This window comes from Aythya ferina (genome assembly GCF_964211825.1).
Source record: "Aythya ferina genome assembly, chromosome: 4".
NCBI classification, from domain to species: Eukaryota; Metazoa; Chordata; class Aves; order Anseriformes; family Anatidae; genus Aythya; species Aythya ferina.
In genome coordinates this window covers 42,626,360-42,651,253 of record NC_140300.1, presented here as the reverse complement: position 1 = coordinate 42,651,253, position 24,894 = coordinate 42,626,360, and the positions used below count along the sequence as shown (strand labels likewise).

The window sequence follows — 24,894 nt, the reverse complement described above, 5'->3', positions numbered from 1 at the left end:
CATGTTCCCACCATTTCCCACAGTTAGTAGAAATGATTGTGTATATGTGAGATTGTGCACAATTGCACGCATACCCCAATGAATAAACACCGAGTTAGCAGAACTTCTAAAATTAAAGGATAATGTTGATGCATAAGTAAACATTTATGAGATGGCACATTGCTAGATTTGGGAATTAAAACTAGTGAAGTTCTGAAGAAATTCTAACAACAGTTTATCTAACACTTTATGTCTTATGTAGAATTTAGTAGTTCGATGAATGAGATTATATAATGAGAGTGCTGCAATTGGACTGTGATCCTAAAAATTCAAAGGACATAGATTTAAATATACAAACTGGGGAGAAAGAAAGTTCTTAGACATTCCTTGATGCCTGATTCAGTTCTGAGAGAGAAACTTCTTATTCTCTTCATAGATCCCTTTTACTTTAGATGCTGAGCTCTCCTGTATTTACAGCAGAGATTTGTCTTTTCCTCTCCATTTTTTTGGGTTGTAACACATACACAATAAAAGGATTTTTAATCTAGATCTTTCTGCTGCAAGATCCCTAGGATTCTGCTTAGAGATCAGTGTGAGAAATTAAAAAGAAAAAGAATGTTTACATATTTTAAGAAAGCGGTTGATTAAAAAATAAGAAATTTTAGGTACTTTAACTGTAACAAAACTAAGCCTTAAGTATAGGAGCCAAATAATTTGGATACAGCACAGTAATTTTCTGCACTTTTGAAGGAGTAGGAATGAATGAAGGAAGGTATGAACCCATTGGTCCACTTTTTTGTCCTCATCAACCTACTGAAGTAAGGTCTTCATATATGACACTGTCTCTTTTACGGGGAATGGGCTTCTTGCTTCTAACATCCCTGGATGGTACAGATAGTAAATAAAAGTAACTATGATTTTGCAAAAGATTTCTCATGTTATTCTCACTATGAACTAAAGCAACACTCTGAAGAAATCAAAGGGGAGGTTCTACTAGCTTAATTCTTCGGTGGTCTGGTTTAAGATCATTGAGGATCTTGTTAGTATGCTTTTCACCCCCACCTCCTCCACCTTCCCCCTCTTTTAAATAACATATTTAGAAATAAAGTTCAATTCTAATCTTAGTTCAGCCGGAAAGAGATGGAATACAAATATACTTTTAACATTTTTAATTCCCTTGCTGGCTTAAGTGCAAGGTAAGAACCTTGACCTAAAGCTTTATAGAGAATATCTGACTGTACAGAAAATACTTAATTGGGATCATTGTGTTTCAGTTGCCATTAATGGAAGAATTCAGCTCAGATTATTAAAAATCAAAACTATTTAGAACCAATCTACCCACTGATTAAGGAAGAGACTTGCCATGTTTTACGAAGTCAGGATTCAGTCCAGACCTGAACCACTAATTTGGCAGTGATACAGCACACACTAAGTTGTTTGTTTACCTTTGATTTCGTTGAATAGATATTTACTTTGGAGAAGTGTTATTTATAAAATAATTAGCATTGTCTTAAGTAATGTAGCTGTCCATAAACAGATACTGAACTCTTAGTAAAGTAAATGTCCCACATCTCATAATTCAGACTTCTCTGCTAAAACTATTTCTGAAATTCCAATAGCTGTAGTCTTTATTCATTTGTAAATCTTTTCTTTGTGTGTGGAATTAAACTTCAGAATAAGTTATAATAAAATACTCTGTTTTGTTGCATCATTACTTAAAAACTCCCAGGGAACTGAGTTGTAAATATTGCTCTGTAACATGTTTTCCCTATAAAATAGGAAAACCAATTTCATACTAAACCTCCCTTTCCATATGATAATTAATAATGAGTTCTTTCTGCCATTGCAAACAATAATAGATGTACGATTCAACAACAGTGAATGTAAATATGTAAAAGGATGTGTTTATGAAGTATATCCTTTTAAAATATATGAATTTACTTAGCAATGTCTAAACTGAGAATGTCCTAGAAGACTGCAGAATGCTTCCCCTTTCTGAGTTTCATGTGGGTGTCTAGAGTAATGAATAGTAAGAAAGAGTGACCAAAATTCAGTAGTATGTAGCTGATGTGCAGATGTGTCTCACTGGGTGTAGCTGTTCTGGTCTGTGTCATGTAACATTACAAGACCTTCAGTTGTGCTTCAAAGTGTCTTGTTCTGTGCAAGTCACTCACATATTACTGGCATTTTTACTGCCTAATCTGATCCTTCCCCTTTGTGGCCATACCCATGTGTTATAAAAGACAATTTTTACCTGAAGAGCAGAATTAATCCTTGTGGAATCTTGCAAATAACAGGCCTGGTGCTGGGATTGTGCCTCTCTAGAAGTGACAAATTTTGGGAAAGATTCCAACTGTTAAAACCTTACTGATGACTTATGTGTTATTGTGGGCTTCGTTTATCTTGATGAGGTGAGACTGCAATTTTAGATAGTGTCAAATGGTGATGAGAGGTCCAAAGGAACAGCTTTTCTGTTTGTCCTCTGTGTGCTTAATAAAAACAAAACCAAAAACTAACCTCACTGCCTTAAAAGCCATTTTGGTTCCATGTCTTGGGTTGAATTTCTACTGTGCCAAGTCTCCAAGAGTAGCTTCTAATTAGAAATCCCTTCTAGTAAGTTTTTGACTATGTCATCTTACGCCAATTTAAGAAGAGGCTTGGTGGAGAATAAAACTTGGCTACAAAAGTTGCATGCAGGATAGGCATCTTCTGTGTCAGTCAAAAATAGAAGAGAGCATTCATTTTTTGAAGACATATTGCTTATTTTCTTTGCTCTCAAGAAGGAGGAGTACCATAAAGAGTAAATACCAACAATATTGGTACAATTGGTGTATGTACCAGTAAGGTGCACAGATGGATATGTAGATTTGGATTATCATTAGAAAACTAATCGTTGAAAAAGGTTTTATTTGCAATTACATTAATGAAGAATACTTCTGTTAAAACAAATAAATAGTTAGAGGTCTTAACCAGAAGTATAACACACCAAAACTAACATGGACTTTATTTCCTATTCTTTCAAGTACACAAACTTGCAGATAGTAATTAAATTAAAAATTTTAACCTAATGAATTTGAAGTCAGTGCCTAAAAAGGGCACCTCGTGAAAAAGTACATTGCAGCTTCCCCTAATGGATGAAATGTTGGACTGATGAAAGCAACCTATAGAGAACATGAAATAACAGCCAAGTGCTGGCATTTTAGGAATGTCTGTTCATAGACGTGCAAGTTTTATTTCACATTGTCCTCACCCTTCTCAATAAGAATGACTGATAGCCTCACTTTGTGATTTCCCAGCTTTTAAGAGTCTATTTTTATTTATTTTTTATGACCAACCTTACACTTGTTAAATGTAATTTTTGCTTTATGTAACATAAAAAAGAGCACATCTGCAGTATGCTGTCCCATGAATTAACAAGAATGACTGGACATAAGACAAGAAATCCTTTAAAAACATATGTTCACATTAAATATCTGGGCTATCTCAGTAAAGGAGGTCTTATGGGGTCATTTTTGATGCAGTGCAAGTAAACCATTTCTGCTCTCCTGAAATAGTTTCTTTCAGGTTTATATTGAGCTTGTATAAAGGCACATTACATAAATAAGGGCTTAGTTTGTACATTAGTCTTTTACATCTTGGATTCTTACTAAATCCTTGTTTTTACCAACTTGATGCTTAAGAGAGATTGATTTCTGCTACACATGTTTATGGTGTTTATTTTGATATGTCTGGGATTAAAAACAAAATTAACGCGCATAATCAATTTTGTTAGAATTAAAAAGGGTGCTTTGGTACCTTCGGTTACATTCTTCTCAAGAAAAAAAGAGATGTGATAATAAAGGGATTGATTTATTCAATCACAGGGTATAAAAACATTAGCCCTGGGAAAGAGCCTTCCTCTAAGAGCTTTAGCTGCCCAGTCTCACTTGTGTGGCACAAAATAATTTGCATTTTTAGAGAGATTTCATGTCTTCTGTGAGCTCTAGTGAAACATGAATAAATTGCTTTCTTTTCCTTTTTTCTGATTTTATAAAGCTGAATCCATTAGGGGCTGAGTCAAACTGTAATGAAAGAAAAGCAACAACTGAAATGATGGAAACCCTGGATTAGATTTCTTAGTAGTCCAAGCCCAGCTGTCATGGCCTACGTGTCAAGTTAGTGCTCTTTGGGGAGGCCCAACAGTACATGCGAATATTTTTTTAACTGCTGTGTTACAACAGGTCTCCAAAGCAGCTAGGAATTAAACAGAGAAGCAAAGATTAAGAATTAAATAGAGCCACGGCAAGCAGTTCACCAGAGAGATTTCTAGTCAGGCAAGTAAACCTTTCCAAAACTGCTAACCCGCTGCTGTCTGCCTGAGATGCTTCCACATGACCCACCTTGCTCCTTCGTGCACGCTGAGTTTGGGATCGCTGAAGGTGCGTGTGAAGGAGATGGTTGTTCATGTTGCTGAGTGCGCTGACCTGCCTCTATGCTAGCACAGGCTGTGGAGTTCACCACAAAACACTGCTCAGCTCAAACAAAGTCTCCGCGAAAGGCTAGTGTTTTTATTCTTTCATATTATATAATCTGCTCAGCTAGCTCATGATATCATCAGGTAAAATCTAAGCAGAACCCAAAGAAGCCAAGTTACAGTTTCTAGTTTTATGCCTGATAAATATTTTTGCACACCAGAATCAAACTAGGGCTCCACTGTTGGAAGAGGGGCAGTTTTCAAGATTTGTGCCTGTGAAATATTCCTTCTGCTGGAAGAAGGCTTTGCATGAAGACTCTTCAAACTCCAAGCAGGTGTGTCTTATTCTAATTTATCTTTCACACCTTGTGAGCTTTGTGATGAGGTTGGAACATGATTTGATCAGAACGCGCTGATTCCAGCATGGATTTTAAGAGGAAAGCTGCAGGTTTGTGTCTTAGTGGGGAGACCTGGTCTCTTATCAAAGCACCAGATGTTAATCAGAGTACACTCTAGTGTTGGATTATCAAATTACCATTACCCAGTCTTCTACCTAATGCTTGGAATTCATCCAGCTTTGATTTGAAAGAGCCCTTGCTCTCTCCCGTGAAGGGGATTATGGCACAATCAAGGGGTTTCCTAGGACAGTAGTAAATTCAGATAGCTGAAATCATCTGGAGTCCCCTATTCACTTTGTTTACTTGCTAGGGAAATCGTGATATAACAAATCTATGTTAACTTCGAAATAGATTTCCCTCATTGTGAGAACAATTACACAGTTTAAAAAAAAAAAATAAAAAAAATCAGCCACTCTTAGACTTGTTCCATGGGAAAAATTCCTTCCTTATTTCTGAACTGGTGACCTTGCATGATTTACCACATCCTAGGAAGGCACTTCAAACTGGCAGCAGCTGTAACAGAAATGGTGTCTGCCCCAACTTCCACCAATGCCTATGTGACGGACTGGGCTGTGAGGGAAACCTTTCCCTTAACAGCCTAACCTTCAGCAGCAACAGGGAAGTAACTGCTTCCTTTTCTCCCTTTGCTTTGTGTTGGGGGCAAAGGTCCAGAAGAAGCCAGATCGCCCATCTCTGTTCTCCGTCTGCCAGGCCTAGAAACCCATTCCTTCCTGCAGCTGCATGGGGCCTCTGAAGGACAGCATCCTTCATCGGTTCTCATCCCAGCCTCGTCACTCAGTCAAAGACTGGAGTGGCAGGGTGACATCTTTTACGTTACGAGGCGATGAGTATGGCATAATTCAAAGTGAATTTAAAATTACTGAAGTCAAATATTTTTTTTAAAGACCTGTTTTGAGACAATTTGGCATAGCTGACATAGCCATGGCTTCAGCGAAGCTGCATGGGTTGTATCACTTGAGGATCAGGCCCAGACTAGCCAGGGCATTTATTTTTAAATTCTAGCTTCTACTCATATGTTCTTAAAAATCTCTGTAGTTCTATAACTTTCCAAAGCAGCTCACAAGTCTTATGCTGACTGCTAATAAAGCAGAAAATCCATTTCCATTTTTCAGTGTAATCTTTTTTTCATGTGAATCTATTTCTCATCAAAAGAACCAGATGACTGGTCTGAAAGCTGGAGTTCTCTACACATCTGTAAAGAGGGGAGAAGTAGTGGCCTTTCAAGTTGTCCCAAGTTATCTGGAAGAACAAGTCCATAAATCCAAAAATGAAGAGGGAGAAACCCAACACTCAGTGTTGGTCTGACCAACAGAAGTATTGTTCCCACTTCCTGATGAAGAGAACTAGGCCTGATCTCACCCTGTCGGTAAAAGCAACAAAGAAAGCTGATAGAAAAAACTTCCTTCAAAGTGTCAACGGGACACTGCGTGGGAAGTATTTCACATAATGTTATACCCATGTTGCCGTGTGTGAATGTAAGTACCCTCCACAGACCTGGACCTTAACTTCCAGCTGTTGCCATTATTGCCTGTTGGTATTAGAGTGGTACTGCATGACCTGGCTGGTAGTTGGACTTCCTTTGAGCTGGATATTCTGCAGTCATAATACTGTGAAACGAATAGCAGTAGGAGAAAATGAGATGATCAGCAGCCGAGTAAGCAGTTGCTTGGATATTATCAAAATAATATGAGCCCTTTGCAAAAGAGAGCATGGAGGTAATCAGGTAGCTTGATGGATATTTATAGGCAGCATGGGAGAAAGCCCAAAGGATGCCTCCACAAAAATTGGACAAGGAGGCAAAGTAGTCTTTGGGCTGGAGTAGAAAGAAGGGAGGGAGTCCATTCCTCCTGTTCAGCTTCCCAGCAACGCTCATCTGTCTGGGCAGCTCTCAAGGCCTCCACAACTAGTGGCGGCTGCACCAACCACCCATTCTGAGGGCATCTTCACAATAACAGAGTTTTCTCAGAAAAGCAATTCAAAGATAAGTGATTCGTTGGTCTGCTCTAAAATACTGCATGATTTCTGATCTGCCTGTACCTGGGAGGGGGGGAAGAGAGAGAGGGGATCTGGTTACATGAAGGTAGTAAGGATTTATTTATTTATTTATTTATTTATTTTGGAAGAGAGAAGTAGGAGCACTTTGTATCAATCTTAGAAGAAGACTTGAGCTGCTGCAAAGAATGCTATTCTCCCTAGAAAACCTCATTCACAAGAAAATTGATACTTCTGTAAGGGACTCTGTATCTTTTTTTTAAAGAACATAATCTTCCAGATGTTTCCCCTACATCTCCTTAGCCTGAGAGGGTGCACTCATGCCTAAGATGTGTTAGAGGATGTAAAGCTAAAGTCAGATAAGGAGAAAAAAAATCTCCCTGGCATCCTCTTTTTTTGTAGCAGATGCACTGTTGGATTTTCTCTGTTTCACTGGCTTCAGTTTCTGTACCCAAAGATACCTTTGGCTAAGCTCTTGGAAGACAGTTTCTCAGGGGGAAAAAAAAAAAAAAAAAAAAAAAGTTGCATAGAGGCCTCAGATAATAAACAGTTTGTGAGCCACCAGGCAGAGTAGTCACTGGAGATGCTGAAATAAAGAAGTCTCAGCCATGAAAAAGGGATCTTACATATAATTATGGAAGAGTAGGTAAGTCTTTAGAGGCCAGAAAACAGCAGAGCCAAGCCAGAACATAAAGAATGAGATCTGCAAAACAAGAAACTCAACAAAATTGCATACAGCACTCATGTCAAAACGCAGAGATAAAAGCAAAAAGAACTAAAATCACAGATACTTCTAATCAGAGCAATCTGATACTATATTTGATCCTCAGTATGCTAATGGCACATAATTAAGCAAGAGGAAGTGTTTAAGTAATCTGCTTTCCAGCTTTCCCTCCCTTTGGGACACCTTTGAGGGACCTGAATTTCAGAGAAAGGGGTGCTAAGCACTCTCTGACAGTCAGATGCTTTGAAGGCACATCAAGCTGCATATTCAGAAATAAATATCACACACTACCAGTGATTTAAATGCTGAGATCCTCTGTTCAGTGGCATATTTTGCTCAATGGGTAGAAGATAGTGTTTACAAAATGCATAGTTATGAACTGTCCTGCGATCCTGTCTTGTAGCTTTTAATTGGGCCTTTGTAACAAATACTTAACAGGCTTAATGCAGTGTGTCTGTACGAGTCGAGGAGAAGGCATAAGGTTTTATGTGTAGCCATGCAAGAACATTGCATAGTAAGTACATAAAGTAGGTTCACACACAAGACAGGACAAGAATTGGGGTGATTTGAGGGAATTCTTCAGTGTTCTGACCTGGACATGACTTGGTCTCAGAATCAGTGCTGTGTCTGAAACCTGTGGTTCATCGTATTTTGCTTATTTACTGAGCACCTGCTATACCTTGCTTAAAAACAAACAAACAAAAAACATAAATGTAGCGATGGTAACACTGCACACAAACTGAGCAGGAATATGCTGCTTCTGTTGTGGTTATTATATTGTCTAAAACATTAGTCCACTTACTGCTTCATTGCCCTTTGCAGTGAGATTAGATTCCATTCATAACTCTAAAGATGTGTATTAAAAATGTCTCCGCGTATGTCATTAAGATGCACATTTTTGTAAAAAGCCTGTAGGAATATCTTCAAAAATGCTGGCAGAAGTTCTTCAAGAATATGAAATAACAGTTCTGTGAGCAAGAGAAGGATTTCTTTTCATAAGGATTTCTGAGTAGCTTTTGGGCTCAATCTTCAGTTGTGGCTCACAGTTCACAGCAGAGATGGAAGCAGTGGAAGTGTTTTTATGCTGCTTGTATGTTCTCTCCTCACCAGCTTCTCAGGGTAGCCAAGGGTCAGTTTGGTACCTACCCCGAGACAGAGCAGCCCCCATTTGCTCAGAATTTGGCTGTCTCAGGAAGTTCCCCAGGGGCTTATCCTGTTTTCAGGAGAGAGCATGTAGGTTCCAGCTGTGATCTTTATTCTACATCTGGGTGGGGGGTGAAAGAAAAGAAAGCCTTTCCTGGGCCTCTGGGAATTTTCCTTCGCACTGTGGAAACCTTGATTAACCAGCTGGGCAGACATTCAGGCAGCTTCCAAAATTTTGCCTTAGACTGAGAAAGATTAGAGATACCAAATCTGAAACTATCTTTCCTTAATTTCTTCTAAACTTGGGTTGGAATATGCCAGAGATGAGATGCCTTATTGAAACTTTAATGGTTTCAATTTCATGTAAAATTTGATGAAGATAAAGCTATAAACTAAAGACTAGTAGCTATTTTATTTAGGGTTCTTGAAGTAACCTTCTTAGTGAATGTTTTTCAAATCCGATTTTTCCACGCCAAAAAAAAAAAAATAATGGTGTAGAAGTTTTGTGGCATATCCCTAACTTCCAGACAAGCAAAAGACACTGTCACATTTTGGCCTTTTTGTTGTTGACCTACACTCAAACATGACAGAGCTGTTATTTCGAGTTGGTATATGGCTTATGCAAAAGATGCTGCTCTAGTGTATTGTCACAGACTGGTGTAGAATTTTCACATTGAATAGAACTGTAAAATGTGAGATCAAGAGAGTCCCATCATTGTACAAACATCTGATGTGTCCAAACTGAAAGAAAGGAAGGTTAAGTTGTGTGAGGACTGTTGAATATGAACAAGTAAATGACAAAACTTGCTAAGCAGAGAAATACTTATATTCCCATTTAGTTTTCTTATCCAAATCATAAAAACCCCACTCTTTCCTTACAGTGCCATAGTCTGAGTGGACTCTTTACAAGCATATAAAATAAATTCTGCTTCTCATTCATAACTCTACCTATCTGTAAAGACTTTATTCAGAGAAACCTACCTGTTCGATGTACTTCCTGTAGTTCATTTAAGGCTCCCATTTGTACTCATAAAGATTCATTCATTGCCCTGAATAATATATATGGTATATAGGAAGGAGAACCAACTGTGGCTTTTACAATCTGAATTAAACAACTTTGTCTGATAACAGAAGCACTGTCTCTTTTCTAACCAGGCCATAAGCCCTAAGGGTCTTGTATGTGTGCCTTTATTTATTTTTGCCAAATTGTCCTACAAGGATCTGAAAGCCAAGTGAACCGAGCTGACTGAATTGTTTCTCTCTGCCTGCTCACAAAGACTGAAGCAGGCGTAGGCATAATTGTATTGAAGCAAATACCCATCCCTAAACTTACTCTAAAATGCAACTGGATGATCTGTCCTTTTCTCAGTCCCACCTTCTAACCTTCCTCGTCGAGAGAGTTCATCTGTTATGTGTGGCTCCTACAAATGCCTGTGATTAATAACTACCATGATTCATTAGCCTGTGTTGTTTGCATTGTTTCCCAATGGGAGCATTTGCTGTCTAGGGATAGTCCATGATTACTCTGCCTCATGGAACAGTAAGATGCTTTCAATCTAATGTGCTGTCCATGTTTTAGCATAAAATAATATTAAGGCATCCACATAATGGAACCATCTGAAGATCCATTTTATTAAGCAGTGAAAGAAAATGTGCATGTGTTTGTATGTGCGAGGGAAACATAACCAACAAATCTCTTTTACCAGAAACATAATTTCCGTAAACGTTTCACTTAAAGGCACGGCTATTTTGGGGTGCAGTTATTTGGATCTGAGGTTGAAAAAAATACTCTGTGGTCAATATCTTACCTGGCACAATTAGCTTGCTCAAATTGCATATGGCCTACTCAAAATAAGAAAAGCAGGAAGCAGAGGCAGGTTCATGGTATGTATTCCATTCCATTTGGCACATATTTATTTTAAATGCAAGCTACCTTCAAGTACAAAGCTGTAGTGCTCTTAAAAGATTACTGTTTCAAGTTACTCCACATACCTTAACAGAGGCATGTAACCTTTTTACATTATATGATCAACTTTTTGACAGTGCAGGGCCAGCACAGCTAATGGAATAATAGCCTGCAGGGTCCAGCTAAATGATATACGAATATAATCAACCTTTGTGATGACTATTCAAAAGTAATCCCTTTAGCTTTCAACTGCAACATATATTTCAACCAGGCAAAGCCATATGAAGAAAATCTCTGCAGACTCCACTGATACAATATGGCCTTCATATCCCCACAGTGTGTTTGCTGCTCACACTGAGTTTTAAATTTAAGGTAATGGCTACTGTATATTCATGTGAGCATAGAACAATACCTTTGATTTGTTGGAGAAATGTTACATTAGCTACCAAGGGTCCTATTCAGTAAACTTTGACACAACCCTTATATATGGTTTACTGCTTATGCTAAATGGAATATGCCTGATAAAAATGCTCTGCATGCCCAAATTGTACAAATTCATTAATCTTTATATTCATAAAACCTCCAAGTACAACTGCCTCCATTCCAAGTGAACCTAGTCAGGATACATGGCTAAACATGTAGGCCCCATCTGTTTTTTAAAAAAGCATTGCATTGATTTTAATTTATCAAAACAGAAAAAAGTAGGAAAATCTACAAGTGTGGGACGTGCCTGTGTTGTTGAGTCATATTATTTGCTACTGCATCTTTATTCCTCCCCCATTACGTCATACAACAGACTATACAACTGAAAATAGCTGCATGACCTTTAAAATGCAAGTAGCTTTTAAATGAGAATAATAGATTGTAGCTCATCACCAGCAGGATAATCTAGTGCACCCTGTCATATCATGGATAGGATGTAAAGAATGCAGTGAGATTTAATTTTTCTCTCTTTATTTTAGGACAAAAATACAGTATTGGCTAGCAGTGAGCCCAAATACATGAGGTTCACTGTATAAAAGGAAAACAGATATAAAAATACTGCTATAAATTACTACTCCTGCATGGACAAAACAGTAAGAGTTCACTCACATTAACAACAGCTGCAAATGTGTTGTTGGTTGCATATGTACCTAAATATATTTAAAACATGTTCCTGACTTTTGATGCGTTATATTATAATATTTTATGTCACCTTAGCAAGCTAGCTATAAGGGAAAAATGGGAGAGGACACGGACTTTTCTCCTTTTGCTTTTGCTTGCCCTGTCTCTTCTTGAGTGCACAGACATTCAGGGCATCCTCAGCACGCTGCAGCAGGGAGTTCCAAGAGTGAGATGGCAGTGCATGAAGAACCTCTCCTTCGTCTCCAAACCCATCACCTGCCATTTTCTTTGTATCTTACCTCATACTTTATTGGAAAACACAGGGAAAAAACAGTTTCTGGGTCACCTTCTGCATGTTATTCTCATTGTCACTTCTCTTGTCAACAACTCAAAAACATTGCTTTTTTTTTTTTTTTTTTTTTTTTTTTTTTTTTTTTAAAAAAGAATTTTCAGCTCCCCAAGCCATGCTTCTTTATCAACTTATGGAGCTTTTCAGTGAAGTTCTAGTTTAATAAAGTCCACGTGTCTCTGAAAAATGCCTTGGATTTGAATGCTTTCTCATCTCATGGGCATGCAGTCTTGGGATCCATTACATTTCCTTTATAACCTTTTGATAGAATGGTACCTAAAATTCTTGTCCTCTCTGAAGCCAGTGATCATTGTAGCTTTGGTCTTTGTAACTGCAGCTTTCATTCTTTTCTATAACTTCTCACTAATTACATTGTATAAAGGACTAACAGCTCTGCTTGAACTTCTACTACAGGAGCATAATGAAATAATGAGATTTTTAGAAGTATAACAATTTCTTACATAGAGTCATGTAAACTGTAAGAACAACAGAGATGCCAATTCTTTCTATGCTGAAAATGTGACTGGACAATTTTTAATTATGTTTTATCAACAGCAGTGATAATATGTCAGGAACATCCTATTATGATTAATTGTATTTACATACTATTAATACATATTAATGCTTAGCGCTGCATTTCACCCAACACAATGAGACAGAAGGATGCTAGATGGTGTGATCTGTGGTGGTTTACATGTATTATCATTATGAATATGAGATGCTTTTATTGTTCCCAATTAGCACAGGCCAAACAACCGCCAAGAAAACATCTACGGCTCAGTATTCTGTTACTTACCCTTGATACACTTCATATTTGCTGGGAGCATAGAACTGTTAATCAGACAGTGACAGTTTGGTGTCCAAGTGTGAAGGCAAAAGGCCAAAAGGTGCATGAGAACAGCAATTTATGCTGTAATTCCCTATCTGTCACGCACATCTCCACTGGGTTTTGTATATGTCCAAGAATGGAAGACACGTTGCTGTCAGAGACACACTTTCAAGTGTATTTCCTTGCAAGTACATCTGGTACTATACATACATAGTCACGTGTTGGATTTGAGGCACCCACTGATCTTGCACCACTTCTTCAGTGTTGAGGTTCCACTGGGAAGAGCATTAATGCTATCCTGGTGTAAAGCTGGGATGGGACAACATAGTTCAGACCCCATGGCAGCACTGCCAAACTGCATGAGGCTCTCAGCTGCTTCAGTGAATTAAATCAGAGTGGTCTCACCTGGCCGTATCCTGAAAAACTAGACCTTGTTTGAGAACTAAGAAGCCCCTGCCAGTTCTGTAATCCAGAGTTGTATCTTAGGTAGCTAAAGTTGTATCTATTGTCTAGGATTTCCTTCTCTTGTGACTTTTTACTGTCTTACAACAGTGCTCTAAGTCCAAAGCACTAACACGCTTTCTTGTTTGTTTGTTTTTGTAATAACAGAGCTTGATAAAGAAACAAGTGATTCAGAGCCCCTGTGAGCCTCTTCCAGAGACACAAATTCTAGGTAATTCCTGGTACAGTATTTGCTCTTAATCTGTACGCTTTTTTACTAATAATATGATGATTTTCATAAAATGTCATTTGGTATCAAAATTTAACCTGATTTTGACAGGTAATTGTATATCAGCTGGTTTACTTTGTCTAAGTAACAATATTTTTCTTGTTCATAAAGGAACAAATTCACACTTCCTTCACATTTTTTACTCTTTTTCCTGTGTTTGGAATTTAATTGCCTTTGATCCTGTAACTGCTTTTAATTTAAAGAAAAAAGCCTTTGAGACAAAAGCAAATCTATTAACCAGATGCTGAAGTCAAACATAAAATACGTAGATATCAGCAAGTATAAACTTACAACATTTGGTATTTGTTATTTGCCTTTTTTCATTACAGAGAACACCTGCTTGCTTACAGAGAAGCTGATAGATGTCTATTATAAAAACTGGAAGATCCTTGAAGACTCATGTAACAAAGTAAGGATTTTGGTGGAAATTCTGTCATTTAAGTGGGTACACAGTGGTGCAGTATAAATACCTGAGAGCTCTAAGTTCTCGTCTGTCTAAGGGTGGCCTCATCTTTTTTATGAAAAGTAGCTAGTGTCATTGATATAAATACAAAAGAAAAAGAATAATACAGAACAGGATGTCTGTTGTTTGTACCACTAATGCTTATTGTGTTTCAAAGTGTCGAGATCCTCCCATTAAGATACCAAACATCCTTTATGCTTGCTGAAGTAAATATGAATCCAAGATGCTCAATACCTTGGAAGATCAATTTCTAAATGTCTGGAATATTTGCTTTAAATCCCTAATTATTGTCCCATTCAGGAAAAAAACCAACCAACCAAACAAACAAACGAAAAAAGCTACAAGCTCGATGCCTTATATCTAGAACTATCAGTGATTTTTAGCTTCTGTGCTTAACAGTTGTGGTTCAACAATGACCTGAACAGAATAGATCCAGCCTGGGTGGCCCACTGTGGTGCAGTTTTGATCTTGTCTATAATGCAGGTCAGACCCAAACACAACTAAGTTTCTTTAAAATCTGGTTGAGCACACTTAAGAAATTGCTGAAAATCTGTACAACCAAAGCATTTGAAATGCCATTGACTGTCTCAAGTGAAACATCAATCTATAGGCACAGCTGAAATGAGTATATTTAATAGTGAAAGTGCAACTAGCAGAATACCTGTATGTCACCTTTTCAACACGGAAAATGAAATTTCCCTTTTAGTAAAGCCTGTGTTCATTCACACAATCTGGAAATGTAAAAATCTGCTTGGACTCTTTCTGATAAATAATCTGAAGCCCCGATTGTAGAGGGTGTGTGGAGAATTGTCTCCTGTTTTGAGGTGCTGACATTCCTGGCTGTATGTTCCACCCATCACCCGCAGCAGTCTGACTCCTGTGGTCTTCACCATTCTCAGGGGGCATTTCCCAGCCACTGTCACTGCTGGCCCCAAGAACAGTTAAAGGACAGAAGGTGGTGGTTATTGACTCACAAAATATATGCCGAAGTAGGATTTGGAACCTTTGGATTTTATTTAGGAAAATTCACGCAAGCTTTTTTAATTTCATATATTAGAAAATCTTTCTTTTGAGCTACATAAACAAAGCTTTATGAATCCCAATAATTGATCTTTCCTGTCTTTAAATGGATGTTTCCAGAGCCAGAGTTTGAAGCAAGGTCCATTAGACCTGTAATCAGTTTTTATGACAGTCTTTGAGCAAGCAATAGCTTTTGCTATAGTAATAACTCAATTCACTGGTTTTCTTCAGGGTTGCGATTTGAGTAACTGGTTGACATGCGACAATAGGATTTCTCCCTGTTAAGGCATGGTGAAAAATACATCATTAACTAGCTCTTATTAGATCATTTTTGATGAAGATGCTGTGTGCTTACAATGTAAACGAATACCTGTAGCAATACTTTTATTCTTTTACTTAGAGGTCTTTATTTTCTGAACACAAGGCTCATGACAACAATTTTAATTTATAATGTTTCTAGAAGGATAAAAACTTGTATACGAATGTTCCTACACAAAATTATGCACATACTTAAGCATACAAATTTACTGAGTGTTAAAGAAGGTAAACATTTAATGAATACAAGGAAGGGGAACAGGACCATGAATTAAATATAAACAATAACAGTATACAGTTTACCCCTCATATTTTAATGCTGTTGATGTGAAAGACCAAAAGTACTAGAAAAACAATACAGCAACTGGAAATAACACCTGAAAATCACATTAATCTGCAAACTCTTCTAGTCCTGATAAAACATAGCAGAGCTTCTTTAACATGATGCTGATTTTAGATATTTGTAATTTCTTTTATCAGAAAGTTGTTGAAAAGAATGGGGTATGTGAATTTATCATTCATAGTGGGGAAAAAACATATAAAAATACTGTATACCAAGCTGACATTCTAGAAAAGTTGATTATCATTTTTTCAAGGGCAAGCTTCTAAATTCTTATGGGTTTTGAACCTTATGTACATTTTTACAACAACCAAACATTATATGTATGCGTCCCAAAAGTTGTTATGCATCTATATTAAATAGCATCCGTGATCATCAGTATTCTTTGCAAATCTGAACTCATTGCTAAGTGATAACTTTTGTATGCTGGTGAGGAAATGGTCACGAATTCTTCCTCTAAAGCATTAGCTTTCCCATACTTCCTAACAATACTTGTTAGTCACAAAGCTTTTAATAAAAATAAGGGGATTTTTATCATCCTATAATGATGCACATACAAGCTATGTTCTTCAGTCAGGAAGCTCCTGGATAAAATGTTGTTTATTGAGCTAAATGTACCTGCCTCCCATCCCAGTAACTACTTGTCTGACGAGTAGCTGTCTGGCTGGCAGCGTGCAGCTATTGTTCTGCTCCTTGCAGACTTTTTTTTTAGTGGAAAAGCAATGGCTGTGCTTTCCACTTCCAATCAATGGGGCAAGGTGGTTAGACAGAGAGTAGTTCCGTACATTATAATTTGGATGGGTTCCTGGACTGAGCCTCTCAGCTGTTAGAAACAGTCAGAGCTCCGTGGCTAGCGGACAGGCCTCATCCTAACATCCCACATGCTCCGGCTGAAAGCACAGCTCTCACCACTGCTTGGCTGTGCTAGTGACTCACCGCTGCTTCAGAAGGATCACCACGGACTGAATTACCAGTGCCTCTTCCAGCACTGCTTGTCTTTGGTGATCTCTTGCCAGACATAATCCAGTTCCTAAGATCTTCATGAGATCAGGGCTCCAATTAGTTCCAATTAGGGAACTTTGGTTCTTCCTCTCTTTATTTGAGGGAGACTATTATTTCTTTAAGGAGCTCCTCATATGGAACAGAATCTTTTTTCTGCGCTGCCGGGTTCATTATCATTGCTACTGTTCCTCCACGTTTTTCTAAAAAGCCTCTAATTCCCTTTCCTTCAAAACATTATGATCAGAAAAGAATACTCATGAGAGAGGTAGAACCAAGTTGCAGGCTTTTCTGTGCGCTAAGAAATTATAGGAATAGTTGGCTTTAATGAAGTTAGGAAAGCAGGTAAATCAATGTAGACCGTAATGCCAGTTGTCTGTTTCAAAACAGAGACTTGTCAAACACATTATAGCAGATCAGACTCTGAATAGTTCTGAAGTGGTAATATTGATGTCTTTAAAATCTGAGTAATGTGTCTGCCTGTGGTATGTGAGACCTTGCAATTAAGACTGCTTTTGGAATAGGATTTTAGAAGGTTTTGCTGTTAGATGTATCTGATGGTATTGATTAACAATTCCTAGCAGAGGGTAAGGTTGTACCTCAGAAAGGATTCTGTTTATAATTATGAAAAGCATGTTTTCTAATCATTAATAAGGTATATCTTGTTAATTATGATGATATATAAGGTATTTCACCATTTACCTGTGAACCCATTTGGAAAATTAATGTTTGAGTCACAGAAAGGTCATTGCTATTCTGGAAGGGATCCAATCATCTCTAAATAGACCATCCAAATGTAGACTAAGAAATACACTATATATAATTACCTAGAAATAGATGGAATAAATAAAATTGATGGTAGATATTACTAAAGCCACATTTTGGTTTCCTGCTAGGAAAAAGCAGACTAACTGAAAGAAACAATGATATACATGTAAAAATGCAAGAAATAGGGTAAAGTCATATGTAGGTATGTAAGACTTGGCTATTACACGAGGTCAGAACTCAGCAGCCTTCAGAAATGGTGTACATCAAGGATTTTGTCTTGAGAGTTCGTGAAATGTTTCTGAAGACAACAACTACAAAGAAGAGAATGAGGACTTTTAAAAAAAAATAAAAAAAAACTGTCTTGTTTGACATCATTTCTCTATAATATCTTTGTATTTTCTATACATTTCTAAACAAATAAACATGTTAATGAATATTTCCATGTCTGAGTCTTCTTTTGACACAGGCATATTGCTGAAGAGTGATCCCGAGCATAAAGAAGCCCAGCAGCTATGAAGGTAAAGCACATTGCCAGGAATTTAACCTTAGGAAATAAACTTCTCCTTCTAAACATTTAAGGTTTACTTTTAAATGTTAAAGCATAAAAGTCCAATATAGCTGTTGGTTAAACGAGCTCACAAGATCATTTAGCAGAGGAGAAGAAAGAGAAAAAGGTCAAAGTGTGTCTTTGATTGAAAGCCTGCTGTTGAGTCCCAACTCATCTGCAGGACAGACAAAGTGAGTGCCAGATTCATATCTGTTCGCTGCAATGCTGGCTGGCAGAAATTAATCTCCATGGGTGAGAAAGCAACTTAGTAACTGAAACCCCTGGTCCCTCTCTGTGTTGAATTAGTAGGTTTGTTTCACCGAGGTTAACAATGAAGTTACCTGTTTGTTTTACCACCAAGTGAAAGGCAGACAACCGTGAGACGAGCAGCTTCCAAGCACAGCTAATCCAGGTGAGATCCAAAGGGTTGGAAAGGGCCCTGCCTGCAGTCTGTGGGAGCTGAGAGTGTGCAGACCCTGAAGAACCACTCGGTTCTTTGTAGAGTGAGACAAGAGAAAAAGGTCTGAAGTTGTTCCAGCAGCTATCCAGTCTCCCAGTCAGCTCTGTAATTTGCCTATCTGTATGGGTAGACAGAAGAACAGTGAAGAACAGATTTTCAGTAGCACACGGAAGACCCAGAGGCTGGGGGCTTGTGCATCTCAGGAGGAGCATCTGAGAGCAGCAGTAGCTCCTGGCTCCCAGTTGGCTCCAAGCTGATATCTCCTACCCCAAACAGAGGTAAGCCTTGTCCCTGGGGGTCAGCTGCTTCCAACACCAACTTTTGTACCTGGCATGAGTAGTCTCCAACTAGGGAAGCACATATCCATATACAGAGATATATAGCACCTCAGGAAGGTTCCTGCCCCCTACACTGTGACCCGTTCTCTCACAGTGTTGCTCCCCAATCTTCCTGAACTGTGTCAGAAAACATTGCTCCATCTGGCCACAGGATCACTGTTTGCAAACGAGGTGTCTCAAATCTGGACTTGACCACAGTGGTGCTTCTAAAAGCATCCTCAAAGAGCCCTCCCTGAAGCATGGTGTTTAAAGTTATTTTCTCCAGTTTTCTTTCATAAGAGTTGTCTGCCTCCCGGCTCCTCAGCATCGGTTGGCTCAGAAAATTGGACACTCTCCCTTTCCACGTGAGTACTGGGAAATCACTCTCCCTGACATTGCTGTGTGCTTTCTGGGCAAACCAGGCTCATGCCAGGCTCACAGCGCAAATTAAAACAAAAAGTATTTATGATAAGGGAAGTTCAGGATTACCTGGCTTCTGTCTCCAGGCCTCGCTCTACCACAGCAGGCCCTTCAACTTTTATGCTCTGAATTACAATGAGCTTTCACTTGTGTGGAGCCGTGATGCTCTCAAAGGAGCTCTGTGGTATTAGAATATTTTGATGAATTAGAGCCTTTGCTTTTACTTCGCCTCTCCCAGCCTCTGTTGTGGGAGAGCGATATCATCACCAATGCACTCGCGTTTTGCAGCGCATTTGGCAGAAATGGCTAAACAACTGCTCGAGATGGGGACAGTTAATCAGAGGGAGGTCAGGATTTATGGCGCTTTGAGTTCTTCCCGTCACACTGAAACCCAGCACTAATATCCTTGAGCCACGTGAGGGGCAGGGAGGGGTGCGAGTCCCCTTGCCAGGGGCAATAGTGTGGATGATGTGCACAGAGCCAGGGGAGAGCAGGCGCCCATGCAGGCCTGTACAAAGTAGCTGCTCCTGGAAGACTGGAGGCTTCCAGGGCCGGCCACAGCTCCCTTGGTGGTAGAGGCTTGTTTTTAAGCGGTGGCTGCATACACAGCGTGCCACCAAAGCACTACAGAAGCAAGGCAGGCAGAGTTGTGTCAGCTGTTGTGTGGTGTAAGGGGAGGAGCCCCATGCGCACCTCATGGCCTTGCCTGAAGGGCAGCTCCACAGCCGGGGCTGGGAGCCCTCACACAAAACCAGCCTAGGCCGAGCCAGCTCAGGGGTGGCCGGCACAGGGAGGAGAGATGCCCAGGATCACGGTGAGTACTTTAAGTGCATTAGGAGCCCGTTGGACTGAAAGGTTTTAGGGCAAGGAGCCATCTGTCACCTCACCCCCGTGCACCGGCCCTGGCCTGCACACGTGCACACCAAAGCGCCTCAGAGAAGGCGAGGTTCAGCCACTGCTGCTGGCTGCGGTCACTCACTCTGAGTCCTGCTCCAGGCTGTTTTCCTCCTCCTTCCTGACTAGAAAATCGCAGCATAGTGGAACCTGCCTGGAAAATCACTTCCTGAGGCCACCTGTACTGGGAAGCTTGGTAGTTTATGCAAAGTAAATGAAAGCCAGGCTGTGAGGGAAGTAAATGAAGAAAAAAATTGAACTAATATATTTGCAAAAAGTATGCTTGTCTTAGTCACTCCCTCTGCTTTTCCCAAATCCCTCACCCTGCTGTAGGGAGCTGTGGTGTTTCCATCAGTGAGACAATACACTGCCCCTTGAAAGCTGCTGGGTTTAATCTCACCATCAGATGGTGTGATTCATTTCTGCAGTCCCTGTTGTACATTTCTTAATATCAGACATGAGTGAAATATCTGCAGGACTGTAACTGAGAGTGGAGTTAACTATTTTTTCAAAGGAAAAAAGATGCTGGAAATATATAGTGGCCCTCGTCAGCTGAAGGAGCATGTGAAACCTGTGGCAGGCTCCCGAGCTGCACTGCTGCAGCCTGCTGAGTCTGTGGTGGTATCAACTCAGTGAGCCAGGAGGAGGCTTTCACACCTCAAAAATACAGCTGGGTGGGTTTAGCTGAATCCCAGGTATAGCTCAGGGCACCTGTGTGAACACTTGCCTGTGTTCAGGTACTTTGAATCTCTATCTGTCAATTATTTGCAACACCTTTGACATGCAAGTGTTCATGGTGAACCTATGAGGAAAGCTTAGTTCATGGTTTAACGTGGTTCTGCCATCTTCAGCTGTTCTTTTGCATCCCTGGGCAATAATCACCTATTTCTGGGGGAAGTGCTTTTCATGTGATTTTCTGTTTTGTCATGACTGGATCCTCAGGAACTCGATCCTCTTTTCTCACACTCTTCCACGTCCAAACTGTGAGACATTTCTTCTCAGAAAGAGCAGTCAGGCATTTGGGACGGGTTGCCCAGGGAGGTGGTGGAGTCACCGTCCCTGGGGGTATTTAAGGAAAGGTTGGACATGGTGCTTAGGGACATGGTTTATTGGGTGACATTGATAGTAGGGTGACATTGATTGTCCACCTGTGTCTTCTCAATGTTAATTAACATGGGGTTCTGCAGAAGCTTTCCCCACCCCTCACAAAACATGCCAAAAACTGGCATCTGCAGCAGCGTCTTCACGAGGAACCAGGCTTCCCTGACTGTCTGATGCTTCTTACTAGCTGAATATGAGTCACATCTCCAAAATGATTGTGCATTGCTGTTGTTTGCATTGCTGGATAGAAATGAAACTGTTCGGTACTGCTGAGAAGGGAGGTAAGCCATCGGCATTGTGCACATGGAAAGTGGGCAAGTTCTGTTTAGTTGTGCTTATTTTCAACTTCACAGCTGGTGTGCCCAGTGGTTTTCAGGTGTCAGAAAGCTGTGGGATAGTAGCACGTGTTCTACATTGAAATAGCCCGGGGTTTTGGTCTACCTGCTTCATAGCCTTCCTTCACTGTTAACCCGGTACACGTGCTGAGTGAAGACTTAGTATAGATGAGAAGATCATCTGCACTGAGCTATTTCTAATTAAATTAATTAGCTGATTAGTAAAAGTTACGCTATGCCCTCGAGACAAACGAAGGTATGCCCAGGGAGACACTGATCTCTGCGTACCAGCACTCAGCTGACTGACTGCCAGGCTCTGCCCTTGGGGAACAGACCTCAGCCTGCAGGTCTGGCTGTGGGGCACGCCACCGGCTCTGAATATCAGCCACGAACTGGTGATGCTTTTATCCAGTATCGTTCACAACTGCCTCCCCATTAATTCGCTCAGCCTGGAAGCACCCTGGTGTCTCCTTAATAGGGGTTAGCATTATTTATAGCAATTTACAGGTGTGCTGCTAAAAGACCAAACTGTAAATCACCTCCAATGTTGCGCCGTGATGAAGTGCCTCTACATTATTTAACAAATTGTCCCAACATGACTGAATGGTGGGTGCACAATGGAGAAACTTGCCACAGAAATGCAATGCTGAAAAGGCCGCAATCCTGTGCGTTTAGTTTAGGGTTGTAATTGCAATTGACATTCTTCTGGTGGTTTTGTACTCCAGGAGTATTTTCAGGTTTAGAAGAGGGGAGTGCTCCTGACCTGGGGGTGTCAGCGGGGCAGCACAATGCCTAATGCATGGGGCCGTGTCAGACAGCTGGCCTCGCAGAGGTTGTGGGCACAAAAAGGAACCGGCTGCACATATGCACTTCGGTTCCAGCCCACTGCCTGGAGTGTGCAGGAGCAATGTTGTTTTACAGTGTGTGAGAGTGATTCTGCCTCGCCAGAAATAAGATTGAGATGCAATGTAACGCCAGCCAGAAGCGCTCTGAGGTACCTTGAAATAAAGAAATATACATGCTCTGAGATGTTGGTCCATCATAGTTGGCCTCAGCCTGAGCACAGCACTTCCCTGGGTCGAGGAAAGGCTTGTCATTTCTAAATGATGAGAGAGCGGAGAGCTGGAGCAGCACCTTCTTCCTAGAAAGCCTGTTCTGAAACCGAAGCACAATAATTGTTATATTGCTCCTTTCTCTGGTCCTTGCAGGTGTTTTTCCTCTTTCAGATGTGCAGGGTGCTGTTATGTGCTAAATGGCTTCAGGTTTTCTTTACTCAGCCTCAGACAGTTTTGTCAGGCCCAGCTGAAAGGCCCCTGCCTGTCCTGCAGCTCGGCTCGCCCGCGGGGAGGTCTGGCACGAAGCTGAGCTGAGCAGCCCGGGCACCACGGGGCGGGAAAGCGCTGGCATCTGGGGACACCACCAGCCTTGGGGAGGGAGGAATCTGGGGGTTGGGAGTGGGTTTGGGGGTCCTGCTTCCTTCCTAGAGGTTCAGGCTTTGCAGGTGTGTGAATTAAGGGGTCTTTTCTAAGGATGCGAACCAAGTAGCCCTGGTGCTGTATTTGCTGCTTTTTACGGAGTAAATTGCAGTGAGTTTTTTGTTTGCAATTTAACCTTTGAGTTGTCCTGGTTAAACCTTAACATCGGTCAGAGCTCTCCTAAAGCCAAAGACCCTCTAGAGCTATTGGTGAGGGTCCTTAAAGCACTCCTAAGGGAAAAGGGGCAGGGTGAGGACAGCCGTACCAGGAGCTGTCCCGGGGCAGAACAGAGCACACGAGGTTCCCCCGGTGTCGGACATTTCCCCTCACGGCCACATCTCAGGAAGGCCGGTGGGGTCGCACCGTGTGTGCCTGCCTGCGTGCGTGGTTGTGCCTCTCTCTGCCTCTCCCCACCTCTGTTTTTAAATCCTCTGGCCTATTTCAAATAAGCACAACAGAGAGGGAAAGAGCTTAAACGTGACTGCATCCCCACAGCCCTTGTGCAGCGAGGCAGCTGACAGCAGGGACAGGCCCCATGTGTGCCCCACACCAGGGAAAAGGCAGAAAATCACACACGTACCTGCCCCAGGCAAGAGATTTTATTAATGCCCCATCCCCGAGAAAAGCAGGGGTCAGAGTTTGTGCCCTATTGCACGCCCGAGAATCCAAGCAGAGGGCGTGAATCCGAGGGGAAATCGCCCTCCTGGGCTCCAGCGCTGCTCGGCCTCCCCGCCGTGGGCTGGGAGAAGCGCAGAATTGCCAGGAAGGCCCAGAAAAAAAAATGTAAAACTCTGGAAAAAGTCTTTTTTTAAAAAAAAAAAGAAGAAATCAACCAAAGCATCCAGTCCATTGGGACACGGGTTAAATACGCTGCCACTCACCTCTGGTGCATTTTTCCCCCTTTCCTGCCCGCTCTCACCCGCGCTGTGCCCCTGCTCTGGCAGCGGGCCCGTGGCTGCGTGGGGCGGCACTAGGTGCGTGCAGGGCCCCCCAGCACACCGGCACCACCGGAGCCTGGCAAAACTGCATGAAGAAATAAAGGGAGTGAATGAAAATGTCAGCCACATAAATATGCCACGAGAAGTTTAGGCTTTGGATGCGAGCACTCGAAGCGAGACAGCTTTGGGACAGCAAGGCAGGGAGCGAAATTTACACCCCGGCGAGCTGCCAGCGGGGCAGCAGCTCCCCCCCAAACCGGACCCAGAGCAACAAAACCCATCAGGGGTCACCTGCACAGGCGGGGGTGCCCCCGGGTGCCCCCAGCCCCAGGCCCGGGGGGGGGACAAAGGCTCCCAGGGGTGTCCCCGGGGGCAGCGCCGGGGGGGGCTCTGCGGGGCCCGGCTGTCAGCGCCGCCCCCCCGCAGCCCTGCTTAGCGCTCTCATTACCGCCTCGTTGCTTTCGCCCGGGGGAAGGCGGCGGGGGGGGCGCGGGGGGCTCCCCGCAAGCAGCCCGGGGGGGCAGGAGGTGAGGATTTGGGGCAGAGCCGCGGATGCTCCTGAGACCGCTCCCTCGATGTGGGGGGGGGTTGGTGCACCCCGAAAGGGGAGCTACGACCCCCGGGGGGTCCCCGAGGCCTCGGTGGGCGGGGGGGTGCGGGGGGGCCCGGCCCCTGCCCGCTCCTTCCCCCAAACTCATCTAAATGCCATCAATAAGGGAGCGCGCTCCTTAATGAGCTCTCAACTTTAAAGACTTGAAGGATATTAACAAGCCGCTTGACAAATGGTGCTTAGAAGCACATTAAAGACGCTGCTAATGGAGCGCATAATGACGGCTAATTTTCGATCAGATATAAATTAGAGCCCCAACAGTTA

The 24,894-nt window shown here is 41.5% G+C and overlaps 1 protein-coding gene across 1 annotated transcript in view; it reads left to right on the top strand.

Moving 5' to 3' along the window:
* Positions 1–14,087, top strand: part of TTC29 (tetratricopeptide repeat domain 29) — a 122,736-nt gene extending 108,649 nt beyond the window's left edge. The window contains exons 11-12 of the mRNA XM_084518296.1: positions 13,508–13,571; positions 13,958–14,087. Coding sequence (XP_084374422.1) covers positions 13,508–13,545 — 38 coding nt within the window. The 3' untranslated portion in view covers positions 13,546–13,571; positions 13,958–14,087. The remainder of the gene's footprint in view (positions 1–13,507; positions 13,572–13,957) is intronic.
* The last annotated feature ends 10,807 nt before the right edge of the window (positions 14,088–24,894 follow it).